Source organism: Salvelinus alpinus, chromosome 15, assembly GCF_045679555.1.
Source record: "Salvelinus alpinus chromosome 15, SLU_Salpinus.1, whole genome shotgun sequence".
NCBI lineage: Eukaryota > Metazoa > Chordata > Actinopteri > Salmoniformes > Salmonidae > Salvelinus > Salvelinus alpinus.
In genome coordinates, this window is record NC_092100.1 from 24,386,369 (window position 1) to 24,405,888 (window position 19,520).

General features: G+C 40.9%; 1 protein-coding gene across 4 annotated transcripts in view; it reads right to left on the minus strand.

Annotated features, from left to right (window-relative positions):
• Positions 1-1,457: 1,457 nt before the first annotated feature.
• The window catches only part of LOC139539760 (NT-3 growth factor receptor-like), a 296,941-nt gene continuing 278,878 nt past the window's right edge, over positions 1,458-19,520 (minus strand). The window contains exons 14-18 of one of the 4 annotated variants that reach the window (XR_011668011.1): positions 15,711-15,916; positions 14,067-14,310; positions 10,641-10,818; positions 9,998-10,042; positions 9,539-9,584 (exon numbers count right to left, since the gene is read on the minus strand). Coding sequence is in view for 3 of the 4 variants with exons in the window: in XM_071343031.1 (XP_071199132.1) it covers positions 3,499-3,684; positions 9,426-9,584; positions 14,067-14,310; positions 15,711-15,916 (795 nt within the window). In the remaining variant the exon portion in view is untranslated. Of the gene's footprint in view, positions 3,685-9,425; positions 9,585-9,997; positions 10,043-10,132; positions 10,819-14,066; positions 14,311-15,710; positions 15,917-19,520 lie in introns of those variants that run through there. The other 3 variants (XM_071343032.1, XM_071343031.1, XM_071343033.1) reach the window with 3 other exon arrangements.

The following is a 19,520-nucleotide window of genomic DNA, read 5'->3' on the forward strand; positions in this document are numbered from 1 at the left end:
TGAGGGGGCTATAAGAGGGCTATGAGGGGGATATGAGGGGGATATGAGGTGGCTATCAGGGGGCTATAAGAGGGCTATGAGGGGATATGAGGGGGCTATGAGGGGCAATAAGAGGGCTATGAGGGGATATGAGGGGGCTATGAGGGGCAATAAGAGGGCTATGAGGGGGCTATAAGAGGGCTATGAGGGGATATGAGGGGGATATGAGGTGGCTATCAGGGGGCTATGAGAGGGCTATGAGGGGACTATGAGGGGATATGAGGGGGCTATGAGAGGGCTATGAGAGGGCTATGAGGGGGATATGAGGGGGCTATGAGAGGGCTATGAGAGGGCTATGAGGGGGCTATGAGGGGGCTATGAGAGGGCTATGAGAGGGCTATGAGGGGGCTATGAGGGGACTATCAGGGGGCTATGAGGGGACTATCAGGGGGCTATGAGGGGACTATCAGGGGGCTAACGTAAATGTCAACATTTTTTATTTCAGTGATTCATTATGAAATACTGTAATGAAACTATCTAATGTGAATGACTGAAAATAATACTATATCAGACCATCAATGTGTAGTGTTCTTTATGTTATTAGAAATGTCTTCGCCTTGTAACACCAATGCCTAAATGTTCCTTTCCTCAAAGTTTACTATACTTGTAAACATGTTCAATCTAGTGTTGTGCAGACTGTTGATAAACATGTCTCTGAGTCTGTTGGTTCCTATAGGATCTTTTTGCAACATCCTCAGAAGTGACATTTGTCTGTTTCCTTCCAATTAGGACCTAATCTGGCATGAATGGGCTCTGTGCACTCCATTTGATGAGTAAAAGTCACCCTATGTTTTTTTCTTTAAATTATAACAAGTTCGTAAAGTGTGCCTCTATTTGAACCTCTATTTGAGCTGGATTTGTGCACTCATCCATGGAGGAGGTGTTAGGAAAGGAAGAGGGCAGTTGTTAACTAGCGGAGCTTCAATCACAGGAAGGAGCAGGATAGGGTTGTGTGGTGCACTACCAGGAGAAATCTCCTCGTTTACTTTGCCTGGGAGATCAGGATGCATGCAGGTGCATTGTGAAGTTATTGAATGCAGACAGTCAGTCAATGCAGACAGTCAGTCAATGCAGACAGTAGGCAGCAGCAGGCCTGAAGACAGACAGGAATATTAAAAGAAGTGGCATCTTATCGCACATAACCATGTCGGAGTCACACCACTGTCGTGGAAAGCTTCTGCAATCCCCCCTCCGTGCTCTGTCATACAGAGACAAAATATGAAGAGAAGGTATAAACTAAGAGACCAGATTACAAATGTTCCAGTCACTTTCCATTCCTATAGTCGGATGCACCTCAGAAACTTTGCAGATGTGAACTCAGAGATTAAGGCGAAGAAGAGTTTTTGCGATGTTGTGATGAGTAGGCAGAAAATGGAAAAGCTACTTTTGAAGTACTTGCAAAAAAAGATGAGAAAACGTTGAGTGTGTCGCCATTCTAACACGAAGGAACTTTTAATTGAAATAAAAGTACATTAATTGTACGTTTTGACCAGATAATTAATATTGAAGCTTTTAAAATACATTTTTGTTGAAGTAGACAAATGATTGTGTACATAAATGTAAATATGAAAATGATCACAAAATAATATCTCTCCTTGTTAAAGAAAATGCAGATAGGCAAAACATGGTGCCAGTATGGCTCAGAATTGAATAATTATGGATGTATCATTGGGGTGTTACTGAGACCAAACACAAGCTTGAATGATTCACATTACTCAGCAAAAGCAGTAGCAGCGAGAGAGAGGAGAGAGGAGAGAGAGCACTTTCTCCCAAAGCCCCAGTGTTTGTCATCACAGTGCAATGTTTCAAACAGCCCCCATAGCTACAGAGTGCTCTATCATTACTACTTAATGAATAATTTTAGTTTTGCCAAGTTTGCTATTGTTTAACATTAGGAGAGCTGGGGAACTTAAAGGATCGTTTGCTTAATGGAACCTTGTGCACATTGAGAGAAGAAAACTTTCTCAAGCCTGCATTAGATGAATGCTTTAACTTGAATCTAAGTGTTTAGAGTATGGAAAATGAGAGGAAGGTACTGCTATTATGTGAATGTAGTGTTACAATGTGTATAATGTCCAGTAGTACATTGCCTATTGTATAAACTGCCAGAATTGAAGCGTCAGGGTCATGACTATTTGAAGGCAGTTGAATAACATTATTCACAACCTGGAAAACAAGATGAAGTATACTACAATGTCATAAAAAAAATCTTTTTAGGAGACAGCAACTGACAGCTAATAATGCAATATCATAGCTATAGCTCTTTGCTCTGGCTAGATGTACTGTACATGAGATACATGACTATTACTAGATTACACTGAAAGAACAAAACAATGAGCTGGGATGAGAGGGAGTGGGGGGCTATGTAAGATCTTCATAATCACTTTCTACTTTACTGTATGCATCTTGCTGAAAGTCTGTCCTGATTACTCTACTGAGTCTAAATCCTCTTCATGTCACAGCCTAACATCCTGACTCACAATGTCACATTATAATCACATGTTCAAAATGATAAGCCTAAATAAAGTAGATGAAATTCATTAAAACCAACAGAAATAACATAGTAACAAAAAATGAAAGATTATCAAAATATCTATAGAATTCACTCACCATAACAACACATCAAGAAACTAAAATAGTCTAAATAGGAAATGAAATAAGTTAACATTTTTTTGTGACATAGAAATGTACAGTATATACATTCAATTTTAAATTAAGATGTCTGTGTTGATTGGTGGCTCTGTCTTTTCTATGAGTTCCACGTCTCATTGAAAAGCTGTTTCCCATCAGTAACTAAGCGCCTCGTTGGATCCAGAGTCAGAGAATAGATCTAGCCAATCAGAGTGCAGTAAGGCCTACTTTAATAAGTCCCTGCCAATTGTCTGACTTGCCAATATCAGCCAGTCATCTCCAACATGTGACATACCGTACCTTTAGCGAGAAACATGGCAGATATCCACACTTTGAAAATAAAAATAAATTAAAAATATATATAATATATATTTATAAAAGGAAAAAGAAAATCACCTGGGGAGTTTGATCTTCTGTCAAGATGGCAGGATCCCAAAAGCAAAACAAATTTCCAGGGTTTTCAGCTTTTTTTTTATTGAATTTTTTTGGTGGGTTTTTTGGTGGTTTTCTTCCTGTTTTTTGTTTTTGTTTTTTTGTGATACTTTAAGTTGGCTGTTTTTACGAAAAACTTAAGTATGTCCTCTTCATATAGTATACAGCAACTGTACATTTTTGAATGCAGGTAAACAAAATGTAAAAGTGCTTTTTTTTAAGACTGTTATCCAGTGTATCGAAAGGAGTAGCAGGCACTTAAGTCCATCCCCATTTTGTAGGTGTTTGCCAGTGGAGCAATAAGGTACTCGTTGTTTGAGTTAATCCTGGGTTTTTGTTCATCTGTTGGGTAGAGGCAGACAACAAAACAGACAGATAGACAAAACTCAACGTACACTAGCCCAGGATGTCCAGGTAGACAGGTGTGGCTTTGCCCAAGGCATAAAGGATTTTCTGGATGTCCTTGATGTTCAGCCTCTGCTGGGGCTCCCTCTGCCAGCAACCCAACATGATGTCATACACCTCCTTGGGACAAGCTCGTGGCCTCTCCAAAACCCGTCCTTGCGTAATACACTCGATGACCTGGGGTAGGAGAATGAGAGCGATAGAGAGAGAGAGTGAGGTCACTCATTACAACCCAATTTTGAGCATTATATTGTTTGTCAAAAGCATAACAAGCCAATTACAGGCAGAATTAGGTTTTGCTTAATCAGCGTTGTTAGCACCCCCGAGGCTATGGCACCACACTATTTGTACAGCAGTAATTATACGAGTGCAATGTCAAGGTCATAAAGCATGTTTCAAAGTATGAGGTTTTGCAGTACACATAAACAAACAAACTTGCAGTGTAGTCAGCATAGTGTAGTGCATTCAATATCCCTTTGTCAGACATGCCTTTTAGGGACATGCAGAGTAGGTTTGAATATTTTCCCAGTATTTTACAAATGTTCCATCCCAAGAATAAATCCCTTTTCTCCTGGGTAACCCAATATTTCCCATCAAAACTGAAGTGTCATTCTAAAGCATATATAAAGCATATAAATATGTCTGGATTTGATTCGAGCATTTATTGTTTTGAAAATTCAAGCCTGATGCTACCTGAGCTTGATGAGCCATACATTAAAGACATTTTATGAGCCCAAGCCCAAAAAAGTTTGTTTGTGTCTGATTGTGTCATTATCCAGTAGGCTATAATATATAGGCTACCGCACATTACGAACAAGTTGCAACAGAAAAACAGAAAAGCCCAATAATGTAGCTATGCTCTCTTGGGTAAATAAATGATACAAGCTCCAGTAGGCTAATCTTTTTGAGGGTGGACTGTATTCCTGTACTGTATTGTATTATACCGTATTATATGTCTGAAATTACACTCCTCGTTCAAACTATCAAGCTGAGAGAGAACATGCAACGATGCTGCAGGACATGCAGCCTTCAAAGTTACAATTATAGACTAGCAAATCTGATTGAATTTGGAAATATCATAGGGCCTATTTTACATTTTTACAATTAGTAGGCTGACGCATATCTTTCATAATATTTCCCCTAATGTTGTGCGACATGCGTATTAGCCTACTTCCTCTTTCTCTTTCTATTGTTGCTTCATTCCTTCCTCGCTTTCAACAACTAAATGAAATACGTTTTGTTGTCCTTATCTTCATCATTGTAATGACATGCTTGAATAATTTATGACTAGAATAAGATGCAGACTGCTTTCACTTCTCTTCACAAAGATTGAATGGTTATGGGTGACAGGTGTAAAGAAATAACTGATTCAGCCTACCGCCATCACGCATTCTCTCTTCCCCTCTTGAGTTCTATTGGCTGCTGTATTTAACATTCAGCAAACAAGAGCTTGCATCCCTCTTCGAATAATCTATTAGTAGTTTTTCCAGCAAGCTATTCTAGGTTAGCTTTTCGTGGGACTCTACGAGCTAAGGAGTGTTTTTTAAGGCCAGCGGTGCACAGGTGCGTATAGCACAAGAGACAGAGGCCACTTAGGCCTATGCATAACCCATCATTCATTAGATATATGGCTAATACTGCATCGAATTTATTATGTGAAAGGGTATGATAAGACATCTATATGAAAAGGATGATCTATTTTGGATGCAATTTGAATGGAATTGATGGAGAGAGAGAAAGACTGCGAGAGCGTCAGCTGATTTAAGCAACTAAACTCAGCAAAAAAGAAACGTCCGCTCACTGTCATCTGCGTTTATTTTCAGTAAACTTAACATGTGTAAATATTTGTAAGAACATAACAAGATTCAACAACTGAGACATAAACTGAACAAGTTCCACAGACATGTGACTAACAGAAATTGAATAATGTGTCCCTGAACGAAGGGGGGTTCAAAATCAAAAGTAACAGTCAGTATCTGGTGTGGCCACCAGCTACATTAAGTACTGCAGTGCATCTCCTCCTCATGGACTGCACCAGATTTGCCCGTTCTTGCTGACGTTTTGCTGTTACCCCACTCTTCCACCAACGCACCTGCATGTTCCCGGACATTTCTGGGGGGAATGGCCCTAGCCCTCACCCTCCAATCCAACAGGACCCAGACGTGCTCAATGGGATTGAGATCCGGGCTCTTCGCTGGCCATGGCAGAACACTGACATTCCTGTCTTGCAGGAAATTAGGCACAGAACGAGCAGTATGGCTGGTGGCATTGTCAAGCTGGAGGGTCATGGCAGGATGAGCCTGCAGGAGGATGTCTTCCCTGTAATGCACAGCGTTGCGATTGCCTGCAATGACAACAAGCTCAGTCTGATGATGCTGTGACACAATGCGCCAGACCATGACGGACCCTCCACCTCCAAATCAATCCCGCTCCAGAGGTCAGGCCTTAGTGTAACGCTCATTCCTTTTACGATAAACGCGAATCCGACCATCACCCCTGGTGAGACAAAACCGCGACTCGTCAGTGAAGAGCACTTTTTGCCAGTTCTGTCTGGTTCAGCAACGGTGGGTTTGTGCCCATAGGCGACGTTGTTGCTGGTGATGTCTGGTGAAGACCTGCCTTACAACAGGCCTACAAGCCCTCAGTCCAGCCTCTCTCAGCCTATTGCGAACAGTCTGAGCACTGATGGAGGGATTGTGTGTTCCTGGTGTAACTTGGGCAGTTGTTGTTCCCATCCTGTACCAGTCCCGCAGATGTGATGTTCAGATGTACCAATCCTGTGCGGGTGTTGTTACACGTGGTCTGCCACTGCGAGAACGATCAGCTGTCCGTCCTGTCTACCTGTAGCGCTGTCTTAGGCGTCTCACAGTACGGACATTGCAATTTATTGCCCTGGCCACATCTGCAGTCCTCATGCCTCCTTGCAGCATGCCTAAGGCACGTTTACGCAGAGGAGCAGGGATCCTGGGCATCTTTATTTTGATGTTTTTCAGAGTCAGTAAAAAGGTATCTTTAGTGACCTAAGTTTTCATAACTGTGACCTTAATTGCTTACCGTCTGTAAGTGTCACGTTCTGACCTTAGTTCCTTTTTTATGTCTTTGTGTTAGGTTGGTCAGGGCGTGAGTTGGGGTGGGTAGTCTATGTTCTTTTTTCTATGTTGTTATATTTCTGTGTTTGGCCTGGTATGGTTCTCAATCAGAGGCAGCTGTCGATCATTGTCTCTGATTGAGAATCATACTTAGGTAGCCTGTTTTCCCCATTTTGGTTGTGGGTGTTAATTTTCTGTGTAGTGTCTGTTCACCTTGCAGAACTGTTTCGTTTTCTCCTCGTTGTTATTTTGTGTAGTGTTCAGTTTTCAATTAAATTATGACGAACACTTACCACGCTGCATTTTGGTCCTCTTCTCCTTCACCAGACGAGAATCGTTACAGTAAGCTGTTAGTGTCTTAACGACCGTTCCACAGGTGCATGTTCATTAATTGTTTATGGTTCATTGAACTAGCATGGGAAACAGTGTTTAAACCCTTTACAATGAACATCTGTGAAGGTATTTGGATTTTTAGAAATTATCTTTGAAAGACAGTGTCCTGAAAAAGGGCTGTTTCTTTTTTTGCTGAGTTTATATTCGAGTGATAAGCTGCAATAAAAATGTACAATCAAAAATATGGTGGCCCTCGAAAGCCAGATGGAGATGTGTAAATTCGACATGCGTTCAGTCCTTATATTACTGTAGCATAGGCTATGTTGCAGAAAATGTAGGCCTACCTATCACAAGACAAAAAGTTACCATGATGAGATGATACATGCATTGTGAACTGTGCTCCTACTGAGATGCGCTGTCTGTCCCCACCCTGAGCTGTCTGTCCCCACCCTGAGCAGACAGTAGAGAGAAGGCCACAGAGAAGCCAGATTTAATGTATATATTTTAACAGTTCCATTTCACGTCATGCTATTCATATAAATAAGTTATTATAATTTACCGGTTTCTCACAGTTATTTATCCCGGGAAAAGTGAGTGGGTTTGGACAGGAAATCTCGGTATATCTCGATAACCTCGTTTCCCGTTATTCAACCCTAATGCAGACCCGTGTATTTAGAGAGTTTGGCCGCTGGAGTTTCTGAATTATAATGAATTTACATGACACTTCAACGTTATCAGGCAGACATGTTAGCTACCCATTAACATTACATGGGGAATATTAAAACAATTGTATGAAATCAAATGTCTAGAATGAGCATTATGATGCATTTACATGACACTACAACATTATATGGCGGCCATGTTAGCTCCATAGAGGTCTTATTAAATGAATGAGTATTCTAATTCCTAATTCTATGGTTCATTCCCCATTAACATTATATGGGGAATATTTAAACAATGCTATGTAAACACATGTTCTATGCTATGTTCTAGAATAAGAACATTCAACATTCTTAAAGTTGACCTAACTCTCTAAATATATGGCTCTGGGGACATGTTTCATTTTGCAGGTGAACCCTTTGGACTATGGGGGAAATTGGGACTCTATGAGTTGTATTGATCGCTGTTTGTTCGTTGTGTTCTGTTGAATGGCTATGAGAATAACTGCCTCACGTTCACGTTCCCATCCACAGACACACACACAAAGGAACCCGACATGAACAATCATTACCAATTAGTCCACTCTGTGCAGTGTCAAACATGTCAAGGATGATAATGTGATTGCCATGCTAGTGAAGCACACCTGTGAGTTTTATGTTATGTTGTTGATGTTGTCATGTTATTTAGCTTTGCTGCTCATTTTGATTGGATAGTAGTTGTGTTTATTGGTACATATCATATTGAGACCTGTGTAGCTAAAAATAGGACCACTTCAAGGTAGGGTTAAACATATCAACTCCAGTGAGTATGGTAACTTTGTTCTGCTGTCTGTGTTTATTTTAGGAGCATTTTGAGAGGCTGTGTTGTCGTCAGTGTGATGCTCTGTCTGCACAACTGCAGCCTAAAGGCTCTTTCCACAGGCGTTGAGTCAGTGAGTCACCACAGCCCCTCGACTGCAGCCGAGACCGGGCACATTTACATTCACAGCACATTCACATAATTCACATTTATAAAATACTTCTGTCTGGGGCTCTGGTTATGGTTTCTATACCTATGGCAGGCTTCAGGATTGATTCATGATGCTGCTTTTCAGGTCTCAACGTAATGGGACAAGCAAATATATAAACAATGGCTCTGTCAGACTGTACATGCTGACGTTTGGCTGGAACTTGGGGCATTGTTGTTCTGACATTTTAATTATCATGCCTTTAAAAAAAATGTGGAATTGGTTTGGTGGACTATTGAACTCACAAATGAGTATAGTCCTTCATAGCTTCTGTCAATGTCAACAGTGTGATGTCTTTATGGTGGTTGGTTGAGAGGAATTTCAGTGGCACAGTGACTGTCTGCACATCATCACTACTTCTATGTTCTGTAGATAGAAAGCTGTTGCTCACCTCACATGCCATCCCTTATCTTTTATATCTATGGTGGCTATAAGACTTGTGTGTGTTTGTGTGTAAATGGGTGTGATTTAATTTCAACACTCTCAGCTCACACTAACATAATTTAGTTGCTGCTCTCTTGTCATCTTTGTTTAAGTCTTAATTGATTTCTCTTCTGGTCCAATATTGAGCCCAAAGGCCACTCTAAGAATAGGCCAATTAGCCTCTCCCACACTGCACCATTCTAGAGATTAGTAAGAGCGCTATGAATCACTGGCCCTGATTATCCACTGATGTGGTTTTAGTACGAGTGTGACTCTTGGATGGTAGTCTTTGCCGAGGCAGCAACAACTGTCGAATGCACATTATTGCATTGTGTTGTTATGTTGCTTATTTTCATTTCTGTTTTTCAGAAAAAGAGCAGAATACAAAGATGGGTGTGCTACAGTACCTCGTTGTTGGCCAGTTGAAACCATGGCTGCTTCCCGTAGGTGAAGATCTCCCAGAGGATGACACCGAAGCTCCACACGTCGCTCTCTGTGGTGAACTTCCTATACATTATGCTCTCAGGGGGCATCCAGCGGATGGGCAGCATGGTGTGGCCTCCCACCTGTCAGAGAGAGAGAGAGAGATAGAGAGACAGAGATACATGGAGGGAGAGAGAGAGGTAGAGAGATAGAAAGACAGAGGGAGAGATATGGAGGGAGAGAGAGAGAGAGACATAGAGATATGGAGGGAGAGAGATAGAGAGACAGAGAGACAGAGAGAGAGAGAGGAGGAGGAGAGAGAGTGAGAACAACAGATGTCAGCACAGTGTTATGGACCTGGGCTAACTGGATTTAAAACAACTGAAAAAGAAAACAATTGTACATGTCAAAGAAAATGACATATTCACCAAAAGGCATGCAGAAGACACACTTTGAATACTTCTAGATGTTCTTTTCTAGTTTATTTTATTTATTCATTTATTTATTTTAAACTTGTATTTTTTTTGTAAAATATTTGAGAAGAAGGGAAACCTACACAGCCCTGTAACACAGAAGATGAAGAAGAGTCAATGAGGCTCAGCTGGGAGGAGGAAGAGAAGATGGAGCCAAGAGAGGGAAGGAAAAAGGATCCATTAAAGAAGTTTGACAGCTTCAAGCCATGCAGCAACATAAATGAAGTCTTCCCTTCAGCCTTCCCTTCCCACTGCCAGATATTAATCGATTAAAACAATGAGTCATTAATTATCTGTGCCCTCCTCTTTAACTCAACTGGATTGTTTCTAAATCTGTTTCCTAATCATGTCAATTACACTGTGTTAATCATATCCGTCGAAGGGTTGAACAAGAGTGACATTTCAATAGGGGATGTCTGATTATTGTTACTTTCAACTCTTAAGTGGTAGCTGCATATTAATTACAGAGCTCATTAGCACTGAACTCACTATGGGTCAATGTATTGACTGAGCATGTGAATACAAAGAAGTTAACTACATTACATTCCCACATTGCTGATACTGTAGCTATAAAGGATCAGTCTACCATGTCTGCCATCGATAATAACAGTATATTATAGCATCAGTTTCCTTCAGGTAATTATGTATTGTTGGTTTATCTTTGTTAAATTTGGCCCACTGAACATTATAATAAGTTGTTCCGTTTTACATCTCCAATATACTCACCCCTTCCTTCTCCCCCTCCTCCTCCTCCTCCTCCTTGTCCGCCTGCTCTGCTTTTTTAAGATTTATGACGGTTTATTAATGAGATTATGGTGAAATGTCTGCTGGACCACGTCCCATAAAGCCTGTGTGAATATGGAACCCTAACGCCACTACCACACTCTACTGATCTTCTTCCAAGCTGAAAAGAGAAAAAGGCTGTTTCAAAAATCAAATGTATTCATGTTCAATCATATATATATATATAAATGAACCACATCTAATTATCAATAAAGGGGATGCAGATTTCAAATGTGTGTCTGTACTGTGCAGAAAAGGGTATCCGATAGTAAAATGTGAAGCCAAAGCAGTTCTAAGAGTTTTAATACGTTCCAGGACTATTAGAGAAAGGGGTATTTGTCTATCATACAATACACACACTACAACCCTAATGTTCACTGTAACATCAACTTAAATTGTCTTACCTTGAAACTCCACCATTGCCATAGCTCTACCCTACTATCCCATCTCCTGATACAACCCCAGCTCTACCTCATTATCAATACTTGACAGGGAACATGTCGTAATGCCCGGGGAAGTACCTAAGACTTCTCCTACATACTACATTTGTAAGGGACTCTGAAGTGAATTGGTTTCCCTGCTGCAATGACCTGACACCCTTTCCATTCATTGACTTCTTTATGTGGACAGATTGTTCCTCACCAGACTAATGTTGTTGGCACTACATGAGTAGGTACACCGCTCCATAATGCAGGCTGGTGTCCAAAACATAGATAGTAGAACAGGAGGATGATACAAATTCACATATCGTTTTTGAAAACATACCACGGTTCTATGATATTTGCATAATTCATAGAAAGAAAGATCTGTGTTTGTTATGCTAGCTCGGTCTGTCTTAGGGGACTGGGTCTGCTTCTCGGAGGCAGAGTATTTGTGAACTTGTTCATGTGTTTGTGTGTGTGCTGGGAGATTAAATGAATTGATTGAATTTCAATTAATCTTAATGGCTTCTCCCTGGCAAGCACCACCCTCAATTCAGTCTGGGGTTGAACGGCGGACCGTGGAAGCATATAAATCAGAGTGTGGAGCAGAATTCAAACTGGCAAGGTGACAACAAAAACTCCACCACAATCTCAAAGCATAACACAATTAGCATATATTGAGACATTTAAAAATTGCTAATAGACTGACGATAACATATGCATTGATTGAAGCAACCATCAATACATTTTCAATAAAGTCCATCAATGTTGTTGTTAGAGTCTAAAGGCAGATTAAGCATAATAACGAATCTGCTATATACCTTTCCTAACTTGGAACATTGTCATTGGATTGTTGGATTAACATTGCAGCTTGCTAATAGTGGCTGTTGAGGGGGTGTAATGTAATTACAGACCCTGTATAGTTAGTTATCCAGCGACCAGGTATTCAGTATTGATTATGTATAATAATACCACATCTAGCCTGCAGAATGCATTCCTCTGTGATGTGATATCAAGTTGTCATTGTCCACTCCTTAGTTCACAAACACAGTGCCATACCTGCAGACTGAGAACCAACAGCTAATTTGGCATTGGGGAGCCCAGGCATCACTTTCATTATACAGATGGGGGCTGTCAGATATGCTGCCTGTGAGAACCCCGCTCAGACCGTACTTTTGCTTACTGTGTCATATCCCTGGAGGGCAGTTTTGTTGGTTGGTTCTCCTTGAGGAGAGGAGTGGATGTCAATATGTGACCAGTGTCAGGGAGATGTGTTCCTGGCTGACAGCCCGATTTATAATCACTCAACAAAAGGGAATGTGTCCAATGCAGTTACGACCTCCTAATGTCTCTGTCAGTGGACCATACACCAGGCCTGTTCTGGCAGAGATGCCCAGGCCTAAAATGGCCAAGGCCCACAGTCCATTGCCAGACCACCATACCAATAAGGGGCAGTCCAGCAGTCCTGTTAGTAGTCTGATGGTGAATCAGACATCTCTCTCTCACAGGCTACTCTATTGATGACCATCTGTACCTGTATGCCTATGATGTTGAGATTATCTTACTATAACTTACTCGTGTTAGTATCTAAAAGGAGAAAAGCAACATGAAAGCTGTTGCAGTAAAGAGCAGAAGTGGTTGGAACAGTAATTACACAGTGAAAGTCAAGCATAGTGCCTTAATTTACATCACTTCCTGGTCTCTTTGACACCTTATTGATACATGTATTTTACTGAGCTGTGTGTTGCAAAGAGAAATCAGCTATTAGAGGTACCACTTAGGAAAAGTAGCCTGCAGAATACATTAAGTGGGAGGAGACTCAATGGACTATTTGACATTTACTGCAAATGTAACTTATTTTCCACAATGGCAATTATAGTCTGTATCTAGTGAAAATTCGATGTACCAGAGTAATAATCCCTTTGTGATGCCAGCACAGCAAGTCCATTATCAACTGGGATAAGAGCTCTATATTCAGTCTGGTCACCGTGTCTCAGAGACAACAAACAAAAGAATACAGCAAGAATGGTTCTGCCCTACACCTGACACATGTTTAATAATAGGGTCGTTCCACCAATTGAGTACCTTTTGGGTAGTGTAACTTGGTGAAGTTCACCTAATTTTAACATTCTGTCATAAAAAGCACACGTTCAACTTAATAAACATGTTTTTCCTTCTCAAGAGGTTAAATAAAAAAAGGACCATTAAGTGCCGCTATTAAGTGTCAAATAAAGTAACACGGTTAACCGTAACAGGGTTGACGATTTTATCTTAAATCAGCCATAAATTCACTTGTGACAGGAGGAATGGAAGCTTGTTGTGTACGGTGTCAATTGAATACAAGCTTCACAAAACATTTCTAGACTGTCTATCTATGTGTAACACCAGAAAATGGCCAAAAAGAGTAGGACCAGCTCACCTGCCTTTACATTATGATTTGACTACTATGATTTGACTACTATGATTTGACTATTTTTAATATGACTTTACAAATCATATTAAAATTCAAAATATAATTTTCCATGTGGTCTACATTAAAGGACACTTCACTTAATATAACAGGCTTTTAAAATTAAATATTGGTGCACAAATTCTACTAAAATATCAAAGGGACGCAAAAGGCTTATTCTTGGAACGACCCCATAGACATCATTATATTGAGCATGCATCACTTTTCTTGTACATTTCATAGCATTAGTAAAGGTAAAGAGTTCAGGCATCTATAAAGGAAAAGATAACACACAATCATGAGGAATGGAGGCGAATGCAGGGTGAACACCACACCTTCCAGCCCACTGTGTCACACCACCTGTTCACTAAAGCAAAAACACTGAGGTTGTCGCCGAAAGACATCTTTAGGTTAGCTTGATTATGAAGGTACTTACAAATACATGAATAATATGTAACAAATGTTTTATTATGCAACATACATACTGTCGGTGCTTACCCTGTAGTAATCTGTGCTGTAAATGTCCCTGGACATTCCAAAGTCACCAATCTTAACCAGCAGGCCGTTGCCCACCAGGCAGTTCCGAGTGGCTAAGTCACGGTGCACAAAGTGCTGGGAGGCCAGGTACATCATCCCCGCGGCAATCTGAGTGGCAATGTGCAGCATCTGAGACAGGCCCAGCTCCCCATTGGTCTGCAGCGACTGTCCGTCAACCAGGATCAACGCATCAGGCCCATGAGCTCTGTGGATGGAGAAATAAGTGAGGGAGGGAGGGACGGAGGGAGAATCTTATCTCAATCACCATATTCTTACTCCACATTACATTTTATAATGGATTTTAGCTCTGCATAGTATATGACAGTGGTATGTTCTTCAGTTGTAATAGATTGGACATGAGATTCATGGTGTTTTACATTCAAACTTTAATTGAGACAGGAACATGGGCCACGTCAATACCGTACCAGGGCCACTAGGTGCAAAACCAACAAGAGCTCCTCTGTATTAATGAATGCAGAACAATTGAATGGAAATGCTATAACTGTCATGACATTTGCATGTATAAAGCCATCAGCAAGCAGCAGACGTCTACCTGCTCTGCCTCTGCTATTGAGCACCAATGTTCCCTGCCACTGCCAAGCATCCAGGGGCTCAATAACATCCAATCATAAAGGAGATCAGCTGTCTCATTTGAATTCTGAGTCCCAGTTTCCCTAGTCCGTGGAGGTTCAGTAAACAGACTGCCGTTACACACAGCATTTTGTGGTTTTACACTAACAGGTTATCTCTACTTAATCTACAGTGTAGCGAATAGGAAGTCGCTGCTGCTGGTACTGGGTGACAGGTCTAGTGGAAAACAACAAAAACATTGTATTACCCCTCCTGTTTCTTGTACGCTACAACATTTCTCTGAGGGGAAGCCATCCATCAATCACAGCCTGATGCTTGCGGTGAAACCTGCAGGGTTGTGGCTGTTCTACTACACTACATGTAGAAATGATGAGGAAATAGACAGGAACTGGTTTCATCTTTGGAAATGATCACATATATTATATTGCTGGCCAAAGGATTTATTGTATGACGTTAACTCTAATACTGAGGATAGTTATTCAGGTTAGCGTACTGTGGACCAGCACAGTACATCACTAGTCAGCCTGCCATTAATTGTTGAGTCTATAGACACTTGTGGTTGGTAAACAGGGGGAGATGCTTCCCCACACGTTTCAATTAAGCTGAGTAAACTTCCACAGTTCCAAAAACACATATAAAGTATGTTTCTCAGTTGACAGTTTTTATAACTCATAGGCTACACCAAAGACACATTTATAGACATAAGAGTTGAGCACGTCTTGTTTATCCCACACGTCACTGCTTTATTCAACTGAGTAAACTTAGCAATTCCAACAGCACACATCAGAAAAGTCTGGGCTACAGCACCCAAAGACAGAACTGAGTAAGAGTTGAGCACGTCAAATTTATTCTACACATGTCACTGCTTTATTCAGCTGAAAAATCTTTAACTTCCAACAACACTCACAAGAAAAGTATTTCTCAGTTGGCAGCTTGTATTACTCCAAATACTAATTTACCAAAATTAGGAAGAGTTGAGCATATCTTACTGTGCATTTAGTTGACACAACTTACCTGAGGAACTTATTGAGGTCTCCGTGCTTCATGTACTCAAAGACCATTATGAGGGGGTCTCCATCCACACACACACCGTAGAACTTGACAATGTGCTCGTGCTGCAGGTTCGTCAATAGTTCCGCCTCCCTCTGGAAATCTTTTCTCGCTGCAAGGGTGGGGTCCTTCAGCGTCTGAGAAAATACAAGGGTGGAGTCCTTCAGGGTCTGAGGAGTACAAGGGTTTCTTTTAACTGCTTAGCAAAGTATGATACTGTTGCAACAACTTTATTAGACTGTGGAAATAGAGAGGAAAAGTGAAATAGACCTTAGAAAATTGACCTCAGACATTGTCACTAGCCGACTACCCTACGGTATTCTACCCTGTACCTTAGACACTACTGCTGCCCTATGTACATAGAGTCATTGAACACAGGTAAAAAATAACGTTTACATACGGTTTTACCCACTTTATCTGTATATGCTGTATTCTAGTCATGATTCATCCTATATAACTACTGCTGTACACCTTTTCTATTCATATAGTACCCATACATTCTATACACATCATTATATACAGTTGAAGTCGGAAGTTAACATACACCTTAGATAAATACATTTAAACTCAGTTTTTCACAATAACTGACATTTATTCCTAGTAAAAATGCACTGTCTTAGGTCAGTTAGGATCACCACTTTATTTTAACAATGTAAAATGTCAGAATAATAGTAGAGAGAATGATTTTTTTCAGCTTTTATTTCTTTCATCACATTCCCAGTGGGTCAGAAGTTTACATACACTCAATAAGTATTTGGTAGCATTACCTTTAAATTGTTTAACTTGGGTAAAACATTTCGGGTAGCCTTCCACAAGCTTCCCAAAAACAGTTGGGTGAATTTTGGCCCATTCCTCCTGACAGCTGGTGTAACTGAGTCTGGTTTGTAGGCCTACTTGCTTGCACACGCTTTATCAGTTCTGCCCACACATTTTCTATAGGTTTGAGGTCAGGGCTTTGTGATGGCCACTCCAATACCTTGACTTTGTTGTCCTTAAGCCATTTTCCAACAACTTTGGAAGTATGCTTGGGGTCATTGTCCATTTGGAAGACCCATTTTTTTTATTTTTTATTTAACCTTTATTTAACCAGGTAGGCAAATTGAGAACACGTTCTCATTTACAATTGCGACCAGGCTGCTTACCTATTTCAGATTCAGTCTTCCCAGCCTGGTGCAGGTCTACAATTTTGTTTCTGGTGTCCTTTGACAGCTCTTTGGTCTTGGTCATTGTGGAGTTTGGAGTGTGACTGTTTGAGGTTGTGGACAGGTGTCTTTTATACTGATAACAAGTTCAAACAGGTGCCATTAATACAGGTAACGAGTGGAGGACAGAGGAGCCTCTTAAAGAAGAAGTTACAGGTCTGAGAGCCAGAAATCTTGCTTGTTTGTAGGTGACCAAATACTTATTTTCCACCATAATTTGCAAATAAATTCATAAAAAATCCTACAATGTGATTTTCTGGAATTTTTTCTCTCATTTTGTCTGTCATAGTTGAAGTGTACCTATGATGAAAATTACAGGCCTCTCTCATATTTTTAAGTGGGAGAACTTGCACAATTGGTGGCTGACTAAATACTTTTTTGCCCCACTGTAACTATGGTCATTATAGCCAAACAGTTCTATTTTTGTTTCATCAGACCAGAGGACATTTCTCCAAAAAGTACGATCTTTGTCCCCATGTGCAGTTGCAAACCATAGTCTGGGTTTATGGCGGATTTGGAGCAGTGGCTTCTTCCTTGCTGAGCGGCCTTTCAGGTTATGTCGATATAGAACTCGTTTTACTGTGGACATTGATACTTTGTACCTGTTTCCTCCAGCATCTTCACAAGGTCCTTTGCTGTTGTTCTGGGATTGATTTGCACTTTTCGCACCAAAGTACATTCATCTCTAGGAGACAGAACGCGTCTCCTTCCTGAGCGGTATGACGGCTGCGTGGTCCCATGGTGTTTATACTTGTATACTATTGTTAGTACAGATGAACGTGGTACCTACAGGCATTTGGAAATTGCTCCCAAGGATGAACCAGACCTGAAATTGTTATTTCAGGTCTTGGCTGATTTCTTTTGATTTTCCCATGATGTCAAGCAAAGAGGCACTGAGTTTGAAGGTAGGCATTGAAATACATCCACAGGTACACCTCCAATTGACTGAAATAATGTCAATTAGCCTATCAGAAGCTTCTAAAGCCATGACATCATTTTCTGGAATTTTCCAAGCTGTTTAAAGGCACAGTCAACTTAGTGTATGTAAACCTCTGACCCACTGGAATTGTGATACAGTGAATTACAAGTGAAATAATCTGTCTTTAAACAATTGTTGGAAAAATGACTTGTGTCATGCACAAAGTAGATGTCCTTACCGATTTGGCAAAACTACAGATTGTGAACAAGAAATTGGTTGGAAAACAAGTTTTAATGACTCCAACCTAAGTGTATGTAAACTTCCGACTTCAACTATATATACAGTATATAGAGTATATAAACACATACATATTTTTTTTCACCTTTATTTAACCAGGTAGACTATTTGAGAACAAGTTCTCATTTACAACTGCGAACTGGCAAAGAATAAAGCAAAGCAGGTCCACACATACAACAACACAGTTACACATGGAATAAACAAACATACAGTCAATAAAACAGTAGAAAAATTGTTTTGGGCCTTAAGCGTGGCTGAGGTGCACCCATGACCAGCTCTGAAACCAGATTGCATAGTGGAGAAGGTACGATGGGATTCGAAATGGTCGGTAACAAACTAGAATGGTCCAAACACACCAAGACAGTCGTGAAGACGGCACGACAAAGCCTATTCCCCACCAGGCGGTGTCAGAGGAGGGCCCTAAAAATTGTCAAAGACCCCAGCCACCCCAGTCATAGACTGTTCTCTCTACTACCGCATGGCAAGCGGTACCGGAGTGCCAAGTCTAGGACAAAAAGGTTTTTACCCCCAAGCCATAAGACTCCTGAATAGGTAACCGAATGGTTACCCGGACTATTTGCATTGTGTGCCACCCCCAAACCCTCTTTTACGCTGCTGCTACTCTTTGTTTATCATATATGCATAGTCACTTTAAATATACATTCATGAACATACTACCTCAATTGGCCCGACCAACCAGTGCTCCCGCACATTGGCTAACCGGGCTATCTGCATTGTGTCCCTCCACCCGCCAACCCCTCTTTTTACGCTACTGCTACTCTCTGTTCATCATATATGCATAGTCACTTTAACCATACCTACTGTACATGTACATACTACCTCAATAAGCCTGACTAACCGGTGTCTGTATATAGCCTTGCTACTCTTATTTTCAAATGTCTTTTTACTGTTGTTTTATTTCTTTACTTTACCCCCCCCCCCCCCCCCCCCCCACACTCACACTCACACACCTTTTTTTTTCTTCGCACTACTGGTTAGAGCCTGGAAGTAAGCATTTCACTGTAAGGTCTACACCTGTTGTATTCGGCGCACATGACAGGCTAGTAATAGGGGTTGCAAAAATTTCGGCAGATCATTTTAGAAAGAGAGGGTCCAGATTGTCTAGCCCGGCTGATTTGTAGGGGTCCAGATTTTGCAGCTCTTTCAGAACATCACCTATCTGGATTTGGGTGAAAGAGAAATGGGGGAGGCTTGGGCAAGTTGCTGTGGGGGGTGCCAGGCAGTTGACCGGGGTAGGGGTAGCCAGGTGGAAAGCATGGCCAGCCGTAGAAAAATGCTTATTGAAATTCTCAATTATAGTGGATTTATCGGTGGTGACAGTGTTTCCTAGCCTCA